Below are 19,398 nucleotides of genomic sequence, written 5' to 3'. Positions count from 1 at the left end.
TGCGCCTTGTTAAAAGTGAATTTGTGGAATTTCTTTCCTTCTTAATGCGTTTGAGCCAATCAGTTGCTGTGACAAGGTAGGGCTGGTATACAGAAGATTGGTCAAATTTGGTCCAAGACCAAGTCCATATTATGGCAAGAACAGCTCAAATAAGCAAAGAGAAATGACAGTCCATCAATACTTTAAGACATGAAGGTCAGTCAATCCGGAACATTTCAAGAACTTCAAAAAATTTCTTCAAGTGCAGTCGCAAAAACTCAAGCGCTATGATGAAACTGGCTCTCATGAGGACTGCCACAGAAAAGGAAGATCCAGAGTTCTCTGCTGCAGAGGATAAGTTCATTTGAGTTAACTGCACTTCAGATTGCAGCCCAAATAAATGCTTCACGGAGATCAAGTAACAGACACATCTCAACATCAACTGTTCAGAGAAGACTGCGTGAATCAGGCCTTTATGGTCAAATTGCTGCAAAGAAACCACTAGTAAAGGACACCAATAATAAGAAGAGACTTGCTTGGGCCAAGAAACATGAGCAATGGACATTAGACCGGTGGAAATCTGTCCTTTGGTCTTAGGAGTCCAAATTTGTGTTTTTGGTTCCAACCGCCGTATCTTTTTGAGACGCAGAGTGGGTGAATGGATGATCTCTGCATGTGTGGTTCCCACCGTAAAGCATGGATGAGGAGGTGTGATGGTGTGGGGGTGCTTTGCTGGTGACACTGTCTGTGATTTATTTATAATTCAATGCACTCTTGACCAGCATGCCTACCACAGCATTCTGCAGTGATACACCATCCCATCTAGTTTGCACTTAGTGAGACTATAAATTGTTTGTCAACAGGACAACGACCAAACACACCTCCAGGCTGTGTAAGGACTATTTGACCAAGAAGGAGAGGGATGGAGTGCTGCATCAGATGAGCTGGCCTCCACAATCACCCAACCTCAACCCAATTGAGATGGTTTGGGATGAGTTGGACTGCAGAGTGAAGGAAAAGCAGCCAACAAGTGCTCAGCATATGTGGGAACTCCTTCAAGACTGTTGGGAAAGCATTCCAGGTGAAGCTGGATGAGAGAATCTCAAGAGTGTGCAAAGCTGTCAAAGGCAAAAGGTGGCTACTTTGAAGAATCTAAAATCTATTTTGATTTAACACTTTTTTGGGTTACTACATGATTCCATATGTGTTATTTCATAATTTTGATGTCTTCACTATTATTCTACAATGTAGAAAATAGTCAAAATAAAGAAAACCCTTGAATGAGTAGGTGTGTTAAAACTTTTGACTGGTACTGTATATCTTTGTAGTTGTCAGTGATCACAGTGAATTGTTTCCCATCACCCAGAGGGAAAGTAAGTGTCTGCTGTGGCCCAATGAGGAGGGTAAATCCCTAACTATACTTCACTATGAACCCTGACCTTGGGTCTGTCTTCTGTGTATTTGGGTCATCCCAGGTTATCAGACTAGTGTAATCAAGGATCCCAGACATTGGTAGAATCCCTTTTGGTGTATAAAGCACCCACACCGGGAAAGTGTAGTTGAATATTCTATTCCCTTCTGGACCCGCTGAGAAATGTAAGTGTCTGCTATGTTTTGAACCTCTAGCTAAGAAAACATTGCTGTCTGTTGTGTTCAGGTCGCTGGTAAAAGCAGCGTTTTGGTATATGAAGGGTTTAAACATTGTTTTGCCCCCACACTGAGAAAGTGTATCTGTCTGCTGTGTTTTGGACCCACACTAAAACAAGTGTAAATGCTGTGTTTGAGAAAATGTCTTTAAACGTTGGCTGTTGTATAATCCCTCACAGGGCCCCTTTGCTATTTTTGTGCCTGGGTCTGTCCGCGTCATGCTTGGGTATTTTCTCTGTTGACTAGCTCACATCAATAGATATTTGAACGAATACTCAGTCAGCCTGCAGCAGCGGCAAAAACGTAAGATTTTTGAGATTTTACTCCTCGCTAAATCTGATCATTGTTGTTATTACCCAGGGATGGAGAATGGACCGCTGGAATTTGCAACATGAGGTATGTGACTGGCGATATGGGACAAGAAGGGAGTATACGAATGTCAGGTTTGTATGAGGATTATATTTGCATGTATGTCTGTCTGTTGCATAAGGAGATACTATTTTCTTACCACAGATCTTGTGCTTTAACTGCATGTATTCTGAGCAGCCTCATCTTGCATTGGTGTTCAATCTGCATGCTGTGGGCTGTCATGCCATGGGCTTTCTGCCTCAGTGTCCCTGGCGCTATGTATTTTCCTAATAAGATGTATAGATGAGGGGCTAGTGTTGGCCTACATGGCTGTCATCCCTGTTATGGGATATGTTCTGTATAGCTTGAACGTGATATGATGCAGTGGTATTATAAAGTCGTTTTCAATAACCTACATACAGTATACTTCCCAATGTCTCCATTCAACATGCTTCAGCTGCTGTACCATCCATGTCTTATCAGCATGTACGGTCAGATCCATAAATATTGGCATCCTTGATAAAGATTTGCAAAAAAGGCTGTATAAAACTGATAATACAAATACTGAGCTATATTGTATGCTAAAAAAATGGGGAAATTATATTATGTTAATACAATTGCTCAGAGAAAGAGATTTTGTTTAATGAGTAATACATTGAAAGAAGATACTCTAGCACTGACCACTTGCAAGGATAACCACACTGAGCCTTTTTATGAGATTGGAGAGCACATTGGAAGGGATCTTAGACCATTCATCCATACAGAATCTTTCCAGATCCTTGATATCCTTCATCTGCATGGATTGCCCAATTCAACTCAAACCACAGGTTTTCAATGTGGTTCAAGTCCAGAGACTGAGATGGTCATTGCAAAATGTTAATTTTGTGGTCAATGAACAATTTCTTTGTGGATTTTGATTAGTGCGTGGGGTTAATGTCTTGCTGGGATCCACTTGCGGCTAAGTGTCAGCCTCCTGGTAGAGACCACCCGGTTTTTGACTAAAATGTCCTGGTACTTGTTAAAGTTCATGATGCCGTTGACCTTAACAAGGGCGCCAAGACCAGTTGAAGCTAAATAGCCCCATAAAAGCAAAGATCCACCATCATATTTTACTGTAGGTATAAAGTACTTTTCTGCATTTGCTTTAGTTTTTCAATGTCAAACTCACCACTTGTGTGTGTGTGTGTGTGTGTGTGGCCAAAGAGCTCTATCTTCATGTCATCTAACCATAGCACCGGTTCCAATCCAAGTGCCAATGCTATTTATCAGGGGCTCCCAAGTGGCGGAGCGGTCTAAAGCACTGCATCTCAGTGCTAGAGGCATCACTACAGACCCTGGTTTGATTCCAGGCTGTATCACAACCGACTATGATTGGGAGTCCCATAGGGCGGCGCACAATTGGCCCAGTGTCGTTAGGGTTTGGCCGGTGTAGGCCGTCATTGTAAATGAGAATTTGTTCTTAACTGACTTGCCTTGTTAAATAAAGGTAACAAAAAAAATGTGGTCAGATTAAATCAAAATAGAGCTCTTTGGCTATGCACAGCAGTGGTAAAGTAGCATCTTTCTGTGAACAGTTTTGATATACCACGAATGAGATATATTACTGTAACGTACGACACGACCGTTAGCTTTACCCACATGAGGAATAGATAGACTTAAAAGAGGTTGGGAAGTGTACATACTAAAGGGTCTGTTCCCTTCCCTCTCTCTGTGGTGTAATTCAGAGGCGAGGTATGCATTGTTTCAATGAGGCAGGCTTATCTCCCTGACACCCTGCACTTGTAGTTCCTCCTCTCATTGCTTTAGTTGGGAAGGATGGAAAAATACCCAGCTATGAGGTCAGAACGACCTTGAGGAGCGATAGATCCCCTGTCCCCTCCCTCACAACATTCTTACAATGTTGTCACCTCTGCCCTGATACCTCTGGAAACCTTCTCTCATAGAATGTTCAAAATATCAACCTTTTACAGTACACAGAATATACTGGATTATCCTCTTTGGTCTGTCTGTCGAAGTGAGGAATGCAAAACTCTATCTGATTACTGTAGTCTTTAGCCATATGTCAAGTGGGAGGTTAAAGCACTTCCATTTGAATATTAGTTGGACATACTTGCAGTATAAGCACAGCCTCTTTGATTTAATGCGTGTTTTATCTCTGCATCTTGAGTCACCTTGGATTTGTATCATCCCCGAGAGAGAGAGAGAGAGAGAGAGAGAGAGAGAGAGAGAGAGAGAGAGAGAGAGAGAGAGAGAGAGAGAGAGAGAGAGAGAGAGAGAGAGAGAGAGAGAGAGAGAGAGAGAGAGAGAGAGAGAGAGAGAGAGAGAGAGAGAGAGAGAGAGAGAGAGAGAGAGAGAGAGAGAGAGAGAGAGAGAGAGAGAGAGAGAGAGAGAGAGAGAGAGAGAGAATACTAGGATGGTTGTAAGAAAGAGAGCAGTAGGAAGAAACAAAAAGAGAGGGCGTCACTCATAGAATGTCCTAATTAAGAGTAGCTCAGTGGGTTTGAACCAGATAATCTTACATAACCTCGTTAAAGAGCACACAGCCTTTGATACCGAGAAAATGAAAATGATGTTCCCTCTGAGACGCAGCATATTGTGGAGCCCCATGGTAGAGAGCTGAAGTATGGGACAAGATTACATACCCAACCCCATTGCATTTTGCTGAGGTATGGGACAAGATTACATCTCATTCTACGGGCCCTGGTCAAAAGTTGTGCACTATGTAAGGGGATAGGCTGCCATATGTGATGAAGGCACAGTAATAGCTCCGAGATCCAGATAGCCCCATGGTATGGAACTGAGATATAGGACAGGATAATATACAGTACGTACATCCAATGTCTTTGAGTTTAGAGTCCAAGTGCACACAAATACAGTACACACACACACACACACATTGTGATTGTAGTGCACAATGTGTGTGTGTAATATGAGATACTATGAGGTAACAGGATTGGAAAAAGTCTAGTAAAGAGCCAGATTCTTCTTTCCTGCTGTGAACACTGGTCATTATGTACCAAGTTTATTTGAGGAAGGAACATAAAGTACGTTATTTTTGTAAGTAAGCCATCTTTGCATCTACCGACTCATCTTGTATTCTGTCTTTGCTAGGAATAATGCTTGGGTGTCCTTGAGGTAATGTTTTGAGGTATGCAATTTCACTGATAATAATTTCAGCTTTCTGATGTCTTTCAGATGACCCTTTATCTCCACATATTACTACATTTACATCACAGACATTATTGTCTGTTGGATATCAACCCTGAAGAGGAATCGTCATGGAGTCACTAGAAGCTACTGTGGAGGTGAAATGCTCTAAAGAGGATCTAAAAAAGACAGCTACACAGACAAAGTGGGCAGCGCCAGAGCCTACAACTGCCCAAACTAAAATGCCCCCTTCGGTTGATTCTGAGGGGGAGGGGTGGCACCAATGCCCACAACCTGAGGAGGACCAGAGTAGAACCACATGTGTTTCAACAGACAAGCCTGACTCAGGGAAACTAAGACAATTAGGGAAATCACCACGCCAATTACAGGATCAAGCCTGCAGTCATCCTCATTACAACGTATTAACATCATATCCACCACTGGGGAGACAGGCAGTTCCCTTTGCTCGACAGAAAACGGCAGATCGCTCGGTTTCTGCACTTCCGCTATCCCATGGCAACTGTGAAGGGCCCTCTCCTCAGAGGAGCGCCCCCAGTTTACCCGCGTCTCTTCAACACTGTTCCCAGTCAGGGATAGAGGAGCTATCCAAGGACGTGTGTAGTAAGCTGGAGCAGAAACAGCAGCAGAGGCCTGGGAAGTATGTTTGTGATTATTGTGGGAGGGCATGTGCCAAACCCAGCGTACTTAAAAAGCATATTCGCTCACATACTGGGGAGCGACCCTACCCCTGCGTTCCCTGCGGCTTCTCTTTCAAAACCAAGAGCAATTTATACAAACACAGAAAATCTCATGCTCACTCTGTCAAAGCTGGGACAGTGCCAATTTCAGAACTGGGTTCTTACAATGCCAACATTGAGGACCGGGGATCTTTAGAAGGAGAAGGAGAGCTATACTCTGATGCTGAGCAGAGCTCTGACACGGATGATGACTATTCATCGTTCTTGGACTCTGTTTCAGTCGAGGAACCAGATAGCACCACTGCTGTGAAAGTACTGAATCTCATTGCCCAGAAACAGGGAGTTACATCAACATTATCTGAGGAGCATTCAGCCAGGCTCCCAGAGATCAATGGTGATCAAGCTCCAGCTGTTTCTCAGGTCAATCGTGCAATTCAATCCAGCGCCATCAAGCAGAGGCTGGCTCTCCGGCTCTCAGAGAAAAGGAGCAGTGACACTGACACATCTCTCTCCCTGCCTAGCCAGGGAAGCAAAGGCAGCACAGACTCAGGCTACTTCTCACGCTCTGAGAGCGCAGAACACCAAACCGGTGGTCCTCCCAACACAAACGCCAAGTCCTATCAAGAGATTATGTTTGGGAAGTGTTACAAACCGAACCCGAAACAGGCCATAACAGTTGTGACTTGCACTACAGACTTAATAAGTGATCGTAAGTCTTCAGAGCGAGGTGTTTCCCGCGTATTCACACAAGAAAAGGAATCAATGATAGAATCGATCAGAATAAACACACATTCATTTACAAGGGAAGAAATTAAAGAGGCTCAACTAGAGCTCTCCGATTCTGGGCAGCTGGTGCGGAGCAACTCGATGCCCACGTCCTCAGCTGCGTGTCTGGACATGCCACAAGGCCTGCGAGGCAGCCACTCCTTTGATGAGAGGGCGTCCCCTGGAGGTATTAGGAGACTCAGGCGACAGGCTGCCTTTGAACACTCTGCACACGATGGACACACAGAACTTCCTGACCACTACGGAAACATCTCTGATATTTCCAACCTTGGAGTAGAGATGGAATTTGCGACGAGGAAACGACGGAAGGAAAACTGTATCAGAGAGGAGGAGGATATAGCAAGCCAGTATCACACAGACTACGACCACGCTGAAGAGACGAGGGACTGTGATTCAAAGCAAGCCTCTCAAGGTGCTCTAACCACGACTCCTTCAGTGAAAGTGCATGCCCAAGGCGTGAACACACAGGATAGAGCGCAGTGTGATAGACTGGACATGGACATGTTGGAAGACACTACAGAGAAGAGAGCTTTAGGTAATGTCATCTCTGTGATTCAACACACAAACTCCTTGAGCAGGTCTCACTCGGACGAGTCTTACAACCGCCAGAGACGGGAAAAGCCTTCCTCAATGGAAGTGGTGGAGCAAACCGAAACCCGAGATAAAAGTGACAGTAGATTGTTAGACCAATCACATCAAATGACACCTAAGCTAGTCCGTCAGTCCAACATACAGGTCCCAGAGATCAGGGTGACTGTAGAACCTGACAGTCCAGAGAAAGAGAAAGCAGCGGAGGTGAAACAGGTGAAGGCGAAGGAGCCCGATAGATATGTAGAGGAGTTCCAGTGGCCTCAAAGAAGTGAAACCCTGTCTCAGTTCCCCCCAGAAAAACTCCCTCCAAAGAAGAAGAGACTGCGCTTAGCTGACTTGGAGCACTCTTCTGGTGAGTCTAGCTTCGAGTCGGCCTGTACGAGCCTCTCCCGAAGCCCTAGTCAGGATAGCAACCTATCCTACTGCTCCAGCTTCTCGTTTGACCGAGAAGAGAGAGAGCGAGAGTTTATCCCCAAGCCAGCTCCCCTGGCAGCTAGACAGGATGAGTTTGGAAAAGCGTTGGAGTTCTTAGCTGTGCCAGGAAGCACCCACTCCCTCTCTGTCCTGAACCAGCGTCAACAACATGAAATGAGACGCTCCTCTTCAGAACAGGCACCATGCAACTCTCAGCGCAGAGAGCTCCCAGAGGTCCGAAGCGTATCATTTGACTACGGCAGTCTCTCTCCAATGGCCAAAGTTAGACATGCGGAACTCGGCGCCAGTTACTCAGAACCCAGACGGGGTAACTTGGTAAGACAGGCGTCCTTGAATGTTGACCCTGAATTTACACATCCAGTCCTTCCGCTAAATATTCTTCCTCAGTACCTCAGCAATGCCCTGTCGCTCTCAACCACTTCTCTGCTCTCGCAGTCTCTGCCAATGTTTGCCCCTCAGCCACCACACTCCGGTCTCTTAGTTCCTGTTAGAGTACAGGCTCACGTGCCATCTTACGGTAGCATTACATACACCACTGTGTCACAGGTTGTAGAGGATCCATACGAAAACTCTCTCACTTCTCACTTTGCACATTTATCCACAAATTTAGATGCGTTATTAGGACACCCCCGAGGACTGTTGACCAACAACCCAGCCCAGATTCAAGTTCTAGATCTGTCACCAGCTAAGTTTAAGACAGGCATCCCACTAACCCTGACCTCCAGGACTATCTCCACCACCAACTGTGGATCCAGTGGTGGATCCAACAAGCGCATGTTGTCTCCGGCCAGCAGCTTGGACCTGTTCACGGAGGTAAAACAGCAGAAACGTGTCAAAGAGGAGAAAATGTACGGTGAGATAGTGGAGGAGTTGGGTGCTGTGGAGTTAGGGAACTGTAATGTGACCGAAGAGAGCAAGTACAGTTTAAAGACTGAGTTTAAAAGTGACACCAACCAGGGAGCATCACTGTCAGGCCTTTCTTCTATATCCTCTTTGTCTGTGTCATCCTCACGTCATTCTCAAGACGACCGAGCAAGTGAAAGCTTCATCTCACCTCAGCAACAAGGGTCAGAATGTCCTGATTCCCCTATGGACAACTGCCCAACCGAAACACGCCTACATCCACCCTCTCTGTTTTCCCTAAATTATTTCAAAGAGTCTGGCATGGACAGCAAGTCACAGATGGAAATTATGGTGCAGGTAGTCAAAGGTCAAGGCATCCTCATCTCTGACGGTGAAAACACCAAACTGATATCTCAGTTTCCAAGTCTTCGCACAACGACAGTTGTGAGTTGGTGCTATCTGAACTACACCAAGCCAAACAGCACTCACAACACTTCTCCTATGTCCTCTGTGTACACTACGTGGTGCGTCAGTTCCCATAACCCCAACCCTCCTAACCTCAACACCAGTGCAACCCTGGCTCTGCTCCGCTCCAAACAGAAGACTAACACATGGGTGTACACCATGGCTGCCATGTACCAACCTGGGACTGGGAAACTGGTCTCCTCCTCACTCTTATGGAGGCAGAGGATTGAGCTGGTGAGAACCTTTATTGTTCATTTTTGATTTAGTCACCCTTACATTTCCATATTGTATGTTTACCATCCTTGACTCAAGTTACATCATAAACTATCTAATATTGTATAATATTGTAACCATATTACATTGTTAATATCCTGTATTACCTAACTCCATTACCTAAACATATCTAAACTGCATGTTAACAGAATGTATATTCTTGACCTCCCGAGTGGCGGTCTAAGGTTGCTGCGTCACTACAGCCTGGGGTTCGATCCCTGTGTCAATATTGGTCGTGACCGGGAGTCCCATAGCGCAGCGCACAATTGGCAATTGGCCCAGCGTCGTCCGGGTTAGGGGAGGGTTTGGCCCAGCGTCATCCGGGTTAGGGGAGGGTTTGGCCCAGCGTCGTCCGGGTTAGGGGAGGGTTTGGCCCAGCGTCGTCCGGGTTAGGGGAGGGTTTGGCCCAGCATCGTCCGGGTTAGGGGAGGGTTTGGCCCAGCGTCGTCCGGGTTAGGGGAGGGTTTGGCCCAGCGTCGTCCGGGTTTAGGGGAGGGTTTGGCCCAGCGTCGCCCGGGTTAGGGGAGGGTTTGGCCGGAGGGGCTTTACTTGGCTCATCACTCTGACTTTGTTTGTCAGATGAACGGTGTTTCCTCCGAAACATTGGTGCGGCTGGCTTCCGGGTTAAGCAAACGGTTTGGCGGTTTCTGGGGACGCATTACTCGACCTTCGCCTCTCCCGAGGGAATTGCAGCGATGAGACAAGATCATGGAGAGAAAATGGGGTTACATTTTTTTCTTAAATTCTTCCTTCATATTAATGTTTATTTATCTGGCTCATTTAGCTACAGAGCAAACCGGAGCTCAAAGAGCTGGATGTGATCTCCTGTGGAAGGAAAGTGAAGGATGCCAGCTGCAGGGTAAAAGCAGCGAAGGAGGACTGGAAAGACATGGAGGTCTCCTCGAAACATACAGCAGCGCCAACACCAACACCAACCCAGATCAAAATCTTTGACGGAGGGTCAGTTATGATACTATCACATGTATCAATAAGCAATAGAATGTTCATTATAATGTTAGCTTGTAATGTTTTATATAGGGGTAACGCCTGGTGGTACAAAATATTAGTACATTTATTTATTTAACCCGGTAGTCCTATTGAGGTCAGAAGGGTGACCTGGAATTAGATGAAATATATGAATTCACTTAACTTAGCTTTTTTATAGAACATCACATTAAGGACTGTTTCCCTTCCGTCAGGTTCAAGTCCAATGAGGACTATGTGTACGTGAGGGGCCGAGGCCGAGGAAAGTATATCTGTGAGGAGTGTGGCATCCGCTGTAAGAAACCTAGTATGCTAAAGAAACACATACGCACCCACACTGACGTCAGACCCTACGTTTGCAGGGTCTGCAACTTCGCTTTCAAAACGAAAGGTGGGTATCCCGTCTTTTTATTCCATTGAAACGAATGAAACAAGAGGTATAAAAGCACTTTGTGACAACTGATGATTTAATTGATTTGATTGATTGATGACAATAGGAACATTTATTTCCAAAATGTACAATTGAATGGAAATTAATGTAGTAAGCTCAACAAGATGAATCTTTAAATGTTTGTTGTCCTACAGGAAACCTGACCAAGCATATGAAGTCAAAGGCTCACATGAAGAAGTGTCTTGAGCTTGGTGTGTCAGTCACAGTGGATGATACAGAGACACAGGAATCTGGTAAAATATTGACCAATGACCAGTATACTATACTTCACTCCCTAATATGAATTATTCAGATATGTAACACTGAGTTAATGACAGAAAGGAATTTAATATTATATTTGTCTTTATTTTTTCCTGTTCTTTCGAACAATACAGATGACATCCAGCAAGACTCGAAGACCGGGGTCTTGAGCTCAGCCAAACACCAGTTCTCGGACGCAGACGACTCCGATGGCATGGATGAAGAGATAGATGACATCGACGAAGATGACGATGATGATTACGACGGTGGCTCCACTCCAAAAATCCGCTCCCAGAGCACCAGCCCTCAGCCCTGTGACATAGCCTCTCCGTCGGTTACCTCTACCACCATCACCCAGGTTGTGTCGTCGGCTCTCCATGGCTGTACCCTCAGTACCTTCCGTTCTCTCCCCAGCTGCCTCACCAACTCCATCGTGCCTCCACCGTGCCATCCCCACACCTCCATCTCAGGCAAGAGCACAGGGCCAGACCGGAGGACTGTCTTGGCCTCCAGCCTGGACAAGGAGCAGAGTGAGAGAGAGAGGCTTGTGGAGGAGGACTGTAGCCTGGCCATGCTGTCTCCTGACCAGGGTTGTCTGTTCACCGGTCTGCTGTCCACTGGCTGGGAGTCCCCTCTGACGGAACCGTCCCCCTCCCAGCTCCGCTACCCATCACCCCGTAGGGACCTCTCCCCCCGGGGTCGCTTCTCACCTCGATGGGACACCTCCCAGCTGAGGCCCAGCTCCCCCAACCTCAACCCCATCCAGCACCTCTCCCCGGCCTGCATGGAGAGGCCCCTATCCCCAGGCGGAGTGGACCTGCCTGGGAGGAGGGAGCCATCGGCCCGGGGCAGACAGAGGGTGGTGCTGAGGGCTGTGTCTCCACGTAGAGGGGGCTCGCAACACAGAGGGTCTGGCGATAAAACCAAGCGACAAGCCAAGGCTGAACTTGTCCACAAGGGAGTATCCATTGAAATGGATTTGGTATGTAATATAGTTGTATACACTATATTATACACACATTTTTAGATTGACTAGTATGCTTGTCCATGCAAAACTAGTTGCACTGACTTCATTTCAACCATCTTTGTCAGCTGGGTTGTTAGTATTCTTGATATAAAACCTTTATTCATTTTTTTCCCCACCCCTGGAGTCCCTGCATTAAACTGTAGAAAACTGTCTTCTGGTAGTCACTATAACTTGTTGTTTTTAGGATCAGAGGAGAAGCACGCTCCCCAAACTGCCTGGTCCCTACATCTCCAGTTGTACACATCATAACGTCCTCAGCCACCTTCCCCTACACTCCCAGCAGCAGGCTCGAACTCTACTCCCCATGGTCCCTATCGGGGGGATCCAGGTACTGCGCACTTTGCCCTCCTGCAGCTCTGACCGGACCCATCTGTCAACCCTGTTCCATCAGAAGACTGAGCTCCACCAGGACAGCAATAAGGAGGGATCTGTCTGTGTGGCGGGCTTCGGTGCAGAGGACTCAGTAGCCCAGCAGCAGGAGAAGGAGCGGGAAAGGGAGAGGCCGTCCCCCCACCAGACACCCTGGGACTCTGAGGAGGAGAAAGATCCTGTCTCTGTCCTCACGGTCAGGGACCCTAAGCAGGAAGAGGGTCTTCAGACCTGCACCAAGGCCATCGCCTCCCTCAGGATCACTTCTGAGGAGCATCTATAGACTGGGGTTGCATAAGGCTCTGGCCAAAAGTAATGCACTCTATAGGGAATAGGGTACCATTTGGGACATATGCTACATGACCAGAAGTATGTGGACACCTGCTCGTCTAACATCTCATTCCAAAATCATGAACATTAATATGGAGTTGGTCCCCCCATTGCTGCTATAACAGCCTCCACTGGACTTGCTTCCATTCAGCCACAAGATCATTAGTGAGGTTGGGCACTGATTTTGGGTGAATAGGCCTGGCTCGCAGTCGGTGTTCCAATTCATCCCAAAGGTGTTCAATAGGGTTGAGGTCAGGGCTCTGTGCAGGCCAGTCAAGTTCTTCCACAACGATCTCGACAAACCATTTCTGTATGGACCTCGCTTTGTGCACGGGGGCATTGTCATGCTGAAACAGTAAAGAGCCTTCCCCAAACTGTTGCTACAAAGTTGGAAGCACAGAATCGTCTAGAATGTCATTGTATGCTGTAGCGTTAAGATTCCCCTTCACTGGAACTAAGGGGCCGTTCCTGAACCATGCAATGCAGTTGGCACTATGCATTGGGGCAGGTAGCGTTTCCACTGCTCCAGCTGACGCTTGGCATTGCGCATGGTGATCTTAGGCTTGTGTACAGCTGCTCGGCCATGGAAACCCATTTCATGAAGCTCCCGACGAACAGTTCTTGTGCTGACGTTGCTTCCAGAGGCAGTTTGGAACTCGGTAGTGAGTGTTGCAACCGAGGACAGACGATTTTTACGCACTTCAGCACTCGGCGGTCCCATTCTGTGAGCTTGTGTGGCCTACCACTTCGCGGCTGAGCCGTTGTTGCTCCTAGACATTTCCACTTCACAATAACAGCACTTACAGTTGACCGGGGCAGCTCTAGCAGGGCAGAAATGTGATGTACTGACTTGTTGGAAAGGTGGCATCCTATGGCGATGCCATGTTGAAAGTCACTGAGCTCTTTAGTAAGGCCATTCCACTGCCAATGTTTGTCTATGGAGATGGCTCGATTGTATACACCTGTCAGCAATGGGTATGGTTGAAATAGCCAAATCCACTAATTTGAAGGGGTGTCCACATACTTTTGTATATATAGTGTACCTTGGAGCTTCCTCCAGGAGCAGCTGAGCCTCTCATCCATCGCCCAGTCCCCAGCTTGCCTGGTCCTAGATCTGTTTATGCTGTCTTGCCAACTTTTATGGTCACATAGGAGTTGGCAAGACAGCACAAGAAGATCTGGCACCAGAATACATCCACAGTATCTCTCAATCTCATTCCTCTAGACAGACAGACAGACAGTCAGACATACAAAATGACTTCATCCAGTCCCTTTTGGTTGGGTGTTGGAGGCTCTCCTCTCAGTCGGTTCAGGTTTCTGCATGCTAGTAGTGTAAAGGCCAGTCATCTAACAAGCCCCTCCCCTCCTGTCTCCCACAGACTATATCTATATCTGAGCGAAGAACAAACCTTGACATACAGGAACAACACAAGACTTCATGCTCTCTATGAATTTCTCTATGAATTAAGAGTTTTTGAACATTTAGGTCAGCAGAATCCTCATAGCGAAGGACAAGCAAGAAGTCAGTTGAAGCGGTGGACACAGGTGCAAAACATGGTGTTAAAGTAAATGCTTATATATTAGTTAAGCTTGCATACACTTGCACACAAACATAATTATTGATGTTGATTATACTCCATAACCCACTCTTAACACCTACAGTATGTGCATACACATGTATATGTGGACATGTATACGTGGACAAGCATTTCGCTACACCCGCAATAACATCTGCTAAATATGTGTATGTGACCAATAACATTTGATTTGATTTGACTACTTTGAAAATAGGCTGTTATTGTATTCATATCGAGTGATGATAGTTAAGGGTTTGATTATTGAAAACATTGGAGAGGAAGTAACAACAGAAGTATCTGAAATATGAAAGTATTTGCAAATTGAGTCTGACCAAATTTTGCATAGACTTGCTTATTGTCCAGTTTGGTGCTTTTGATTGAACAGCAAAGGTCTGTCTGTGCCTTTTCTTTGCTTTCTACCTATGTTTTGAACGAGCATATTAAGCAAGGGAAAAGTGAATATCATTTTTAAGGAACTTTTAATCAGAATTGTCTGACGTGACAGTGTTATTTATTATCAATGAATATTGCACTAAAACATATCTTTTACTTTGTGGAATGAAATTGCTGATTTGTGCCGCTACGTTTAATGTAAATGTATCCATTTGAAATGTTTTATGTTGCAGATTCTCAATGTTGTGTTTTTATCTTTATGCTATTGCACAAATAGAGAAGTGAATATTATGTATACTGTGAGATGTCTTTATATATTAGAAAAGTACTCTCTTGTTGACGATGGAAAATATTTGACTACTATTTATATGCTGTATATGATCTCCACTTATGCAACAGTGTGTCCCACTGACCGAAGCGTATGAGATCCTTATGATGTCATGTCATTGCTTTATAACTTATGGCTTTGAATCAAAAACTTGTTTTTGTTATTCTGGCCACTGAACCTTTATGAATTGAAATAAGCACTTTCCTCCTAACTTTGATAACTGACTGAGGTGGTGAGTGAGGAGAAATAAAAAACAATCATGTGAGTTATTGTGAGTTCAAACATTCCACTTATTTTAAGTGATCCTTACCTGCAGTGCCTTCAGAAAGTATTCACACCCCTTGACTTTTTCCACATTTTGTTGTGTTACAGCCTGAATGTATTACATTTAAGATGTTGTGTCACTGGCCTACACGCAATACCCCATAATGTCAAAAAGGAATTATGTTTTTAGAAATGTTTACAAATTCATTTAAAATGAAAAGCTGAAATGAGTCTTGAGTCAATAAGTATTCAACCTCTTTGTTATGGCAAGCCTAAGTATGTTCAGGAGTAAAAATGTGCTTAACAAGTCACATAATAAGTTGCATGGACTCTGTCAGCAATAGTGTTTAACATGATTTTTGAATGACTACCTCATCTCTGTACCCCACACATACAATTATCTGTACGGTCCCTCAGTCGAGCAGTGAATTTCAAACACAGATTCAACCACAAAGACCAGGGAGGTTTTCCGATGCCTTGCAAAGAAGAGCACCTATAGGCAGATGGGTTCAAATAAAAAAAATCAGACATTGAATATCCATTTGAGCATGGTGAAGTTATTAATTACACTTTGGATGGTGTATCAATATACCCAGTCACTACAAAGATACAGGCGTCCTTCCTAACTCAGTTGCCGGAGAGGAAGGAAACCGCTCAGGGATTCACCATGAGGCCAATGGTGACTTTAAAACAGTTATAGTTTAATGGGTGTTATAGGAGAAAACTGAGGATGGATCAACAATATTGTATTTACTCCACAATACTAACCTAAATGACAGAGTAAAAAGAAGGATGCCTGTATAGAATATAAATATTTCAAAACATGCATCATGTTTGCAATGTGGAAATATGGCAAAGAAATGTACTTTATATCCTGAATACATTATGTTTGGGGCAAATCCAACACAACACATCACTGAGTACCACTTCATATTTTCAAGCATGGTGGTGGCTACATCATGTTATGGGTATGCTTGTTATTGACAAGGGAGTTTTTTGGGGATAAAAATAAATGGAATTGAGCTAAGCACAGGCAAGATCCAGAGGAAAACCTGGTTCAGTCTCCTTTCTAACAGACACTGGGAGACAAATTCCCCTTTCATCAGGACAATAACCTGAAACACGAGGAGAAATATAACCTGGAGTTGCTTAGAAAAACAATATTGAATGTTCCTGTGTGGCTTATTTACAGTTTTAAATGAAATTGTCTTGAAAATCTATGGTAAGACTTTAAAATGGCTGTCTAGCAATGATTAACAACCAACTTGACAGAGCTTGAAGAATTAGACACTTACCAAGAAAGACTCACAGCTGTAGTTGCTGCCAAATGTGATTCTAACATGTATTGACTCAGGGGTGTGAATAGTTATGTAAATGAGATGTTTCTGTATTTAATTTTCAATACATTTAGAAAAAAAAGAAGAATATATATTTTTTTTCTTCACTTTGTCATTATAGGGTATTGTGTGTAGATGGGTGAAAAAAAATCTATCTATTCCATTTTGACTTCAGGCTGTAACACACCAAAATGTGAAATAAGTCAAGGGGTATGAATAGTTTCTGAAGTCACTGTAAGTATGCATGTACAGTGCATTTGTGTTTTACAATTTTCTTCCCTTTTCATTTTAAGTGTGAATGTTCTTTTAGGTTTTAGGTAAAGAAGATGGATGGATTAATTCATTTGTTTCTGCTAATAATGTAAATACTTGTACACTGAAATTCATATTTCCTTTTTGCGCAATCGTTTTTTTCTGGGTTGAATTTGAAGTGTTGAATTCACAACTTTTATGTGGATTGTAGATATCTTTTAAGAGGTAAAAAATAATGGCTGCGTTTTAAATATTGAAGTTATTAACAAAATAGCTAATTGACTTGACATTTACAGTTTCACAGCTGAGACATGAGTGTGGATTGATTTGAAATACGTTATACTCAGCTTTAACTCTCACCATGATGTCTGTGGTAGCTATCACTTTACCGACTCCATTTACATGCTATCACAGGTCATACTGTATGGCAGTGGCGATTTTAGCATAAACATCTTGGTTGGGCAAACGCCAACTTAATTTTTTTAGATGCATGCCAGCAAAGCCACTGCACAACACAACACTAAACAATACATGAATTGCACTATAATGGTGTCTTGTGGTGCCCACAAACTGTTAGGGCCTACATAAAGCTGAGCTTTCTTTTCAGCACCATAGAGTGAATCCTTACCACTGCTACACCTGGCTATCAGCAGAGCCTTGTCTAGCAGCGAAACAGCCTCATTTAAAAAAAAAATTTTTTATTCATCTTTAATTAACTAGGCAAGTCACTTAAGAACAAATTCTTATTTACAATGACAACCTACCAAAAGGTCTCCTGCGGGGATATGGGCTGGGATTAAAAAATATATAATAAGAAATAAATATAGGACAAAACACACATCACGACGAGAGACAACACTACAATAAAGAGAGACCTAAGACAACAACATAGCAAGGCAGCAACACATGACAACAAAGCATGGTAGCAACACAACATGATATTATTTATTTTAAAAAAACCATAGCTGATATGGCTGACTTGCTTAAACCAATGTGGTTTCTACTGACAATTGAGATGAACAAACTATGGCATAAGGTGACGTCGAGTGGATAAGAGGAATTCTGTAATTTCGATTAAGACATTAATGAGTGATCTGGACATAACTATTTGGTCAGCACTTTTTAAATGTACAGCGACAGAATTTAGGACATGGGCCATTCTTACAGTATTCTCCCTGTATACCAAGTCAGAACCTTAGGATAAATAAAGGGGGGCATATAAGCAGACAATTGTGCATCGCCCCATGGACCTCCCGGTCACGACAGAGCCTGGGCTCGAACCCAGAGGTGGCACAGCTAGCACTGCGATGCAGTGCCTTAGACCATTGCGCCACCCCGGAGGCCTGAATGTTTATCCTTTTAAGCTTGGAAAAGAGACCCTTAAACCCAGACTTGGACCACACATCCACTCCACAGATAGCAGATTGCTTTGCAACACTTGCTGTTAGCCACTGATTCCTTCCAAACCACTCATTGTTGAATTTGCAATTTCCAACTTGTTGTGTAATGTTTATGTCCAATGGCTGATGAGCACTGATATGTTTTATCTATAATTTCTCTTCATATGACAATGATTTGCCAGGAGATTGTTGACTTTTTTATTTTACCAGGCAGGTCAGTTAAGAACAAATTCTTATTTTCAATGATGGCCTAGGAATAGTGGGTTAACTGCCTTGTTCAGGAGCAGAACGACAGATTTTTACCTCGTCAGCTCGGGGATTCGATCTTGCAAACTTTCAGTTACAAGTCCAACGCTCTAACGCCCTGGCTACCTGCTGACTTGATTCTTGATGATAACTGCTAGCTTGCTAGCTAAGATTTTGAAAGTACGATGATCACTCCAATCAAAGCTACGGTAGATATAATGTGATTTGATGTCATTTTATCTATGGCCTTGAGCCTTCTTGGATGGGCAGTTCTAATGTAACTCTATGGCAGCACCCAAAGGGGTTCTTGCCATAATATGGACTTGGTCTTTTACCAAATAGGGCTATCTTCTGTATACCAACCCTACCTTGTCACAACACAGCTAATTGGCTCAAACACATTAATTAAGAAGGAAAGAAATACCACAAATGAACTTTTAACAAGGCACACCTGTTAATTGAAATGGTTTCCAGGTGACTACCTCATGAAGCTGGTTGAGAGAATGCCAAGAATGTGCAAAGCTGTCATCATGGCAAAGCCTGACTACTTTGAAGAATCTAAAATCTATTTTGATTTGTTTAACACTTTTTTGGTTACTACATGATTCCATGTGTTATTTCATAGTTTTGATTTCTTCACGGTTTTTCTACAATGTAGAACATAGTAAAAAATAAAGAATAACCCTTGAATAAGTAGGCGTTTCCAAACTTTAAACTGGTACTGTATATATAACTGAGAATAAAAAGACTAGGCAACAGGATAGATAATAAACAGTAGCAGCAGCGTATGTGATGAGTCAAAAAAAGGGTCAATGCAAAGAGTCTGGGCAGCTATTTGGTTGACTACTTAACTAACTGAAAGTTAGTGTTAGTGTTAACTCACCAAGTTACAGATTTTGTACCTCTTATTAAAGCAGTCGCTAATTCCCTTGATTGGTTATTGACATCGTTACAGGACAGTCAGGATAGAGAAAACAGTGACGTTTCA

General features: G+C 43.9%; 1 protein-coding gene across 1 annotated transcript; it reads left to right on the top strand.

Moving 5' to 3' along the window:
- The first annotated feature begins 1,875 nt into the window (after positions 1–1,875).
- Positions 1,876–15,176, top strand: LOC109894243 (human immunodeficiency virus type I enhancer-binding protein 2 homolog). Its single transcript, XM_031828562.1, has 7 exons — positions 1,876–2,069; positions 5,170–9,173; positions 9,997–10,172; positions 10,412–10,587; positions 10,782–10,880; positions 11,022–11,869; positions 12,099–15,176. The coding sequence occupies exons 2-7, from the start codon at positions 5,253–5,255 to the stop codon at positions 12,564–12,566; spliced, it is 5,688 nt and encodes a 1,895-aa protein (XP_031684422.1). The 5' UTR covers positions 1,876–2,069; positions 5,170–5,252; the 3' UTR covers positions 12,567–15,176.
- Positions 15,177–19,398: the final 4,222 nt, after the last annotated feature.

This window comes from Oncorhynchus kisutch, linkage group LG7 (genome assembly GCF_002021735.2).
Source record: "Oncorhynchus kisutch isolate 150728-3 linkage group LG7, Okis_V2, whole genome shotgun sequence".
Taxonomy (NCBI): Eukaryota; Metazoa; Chordata; class Actinopteri; order Salmoniformes; family Salmonidae; genus Oncorhynchus; species Oncorhynchus kisutch.
This window is presented reverse-complemented; position numbering and strand designations above follow the sequence as displayed.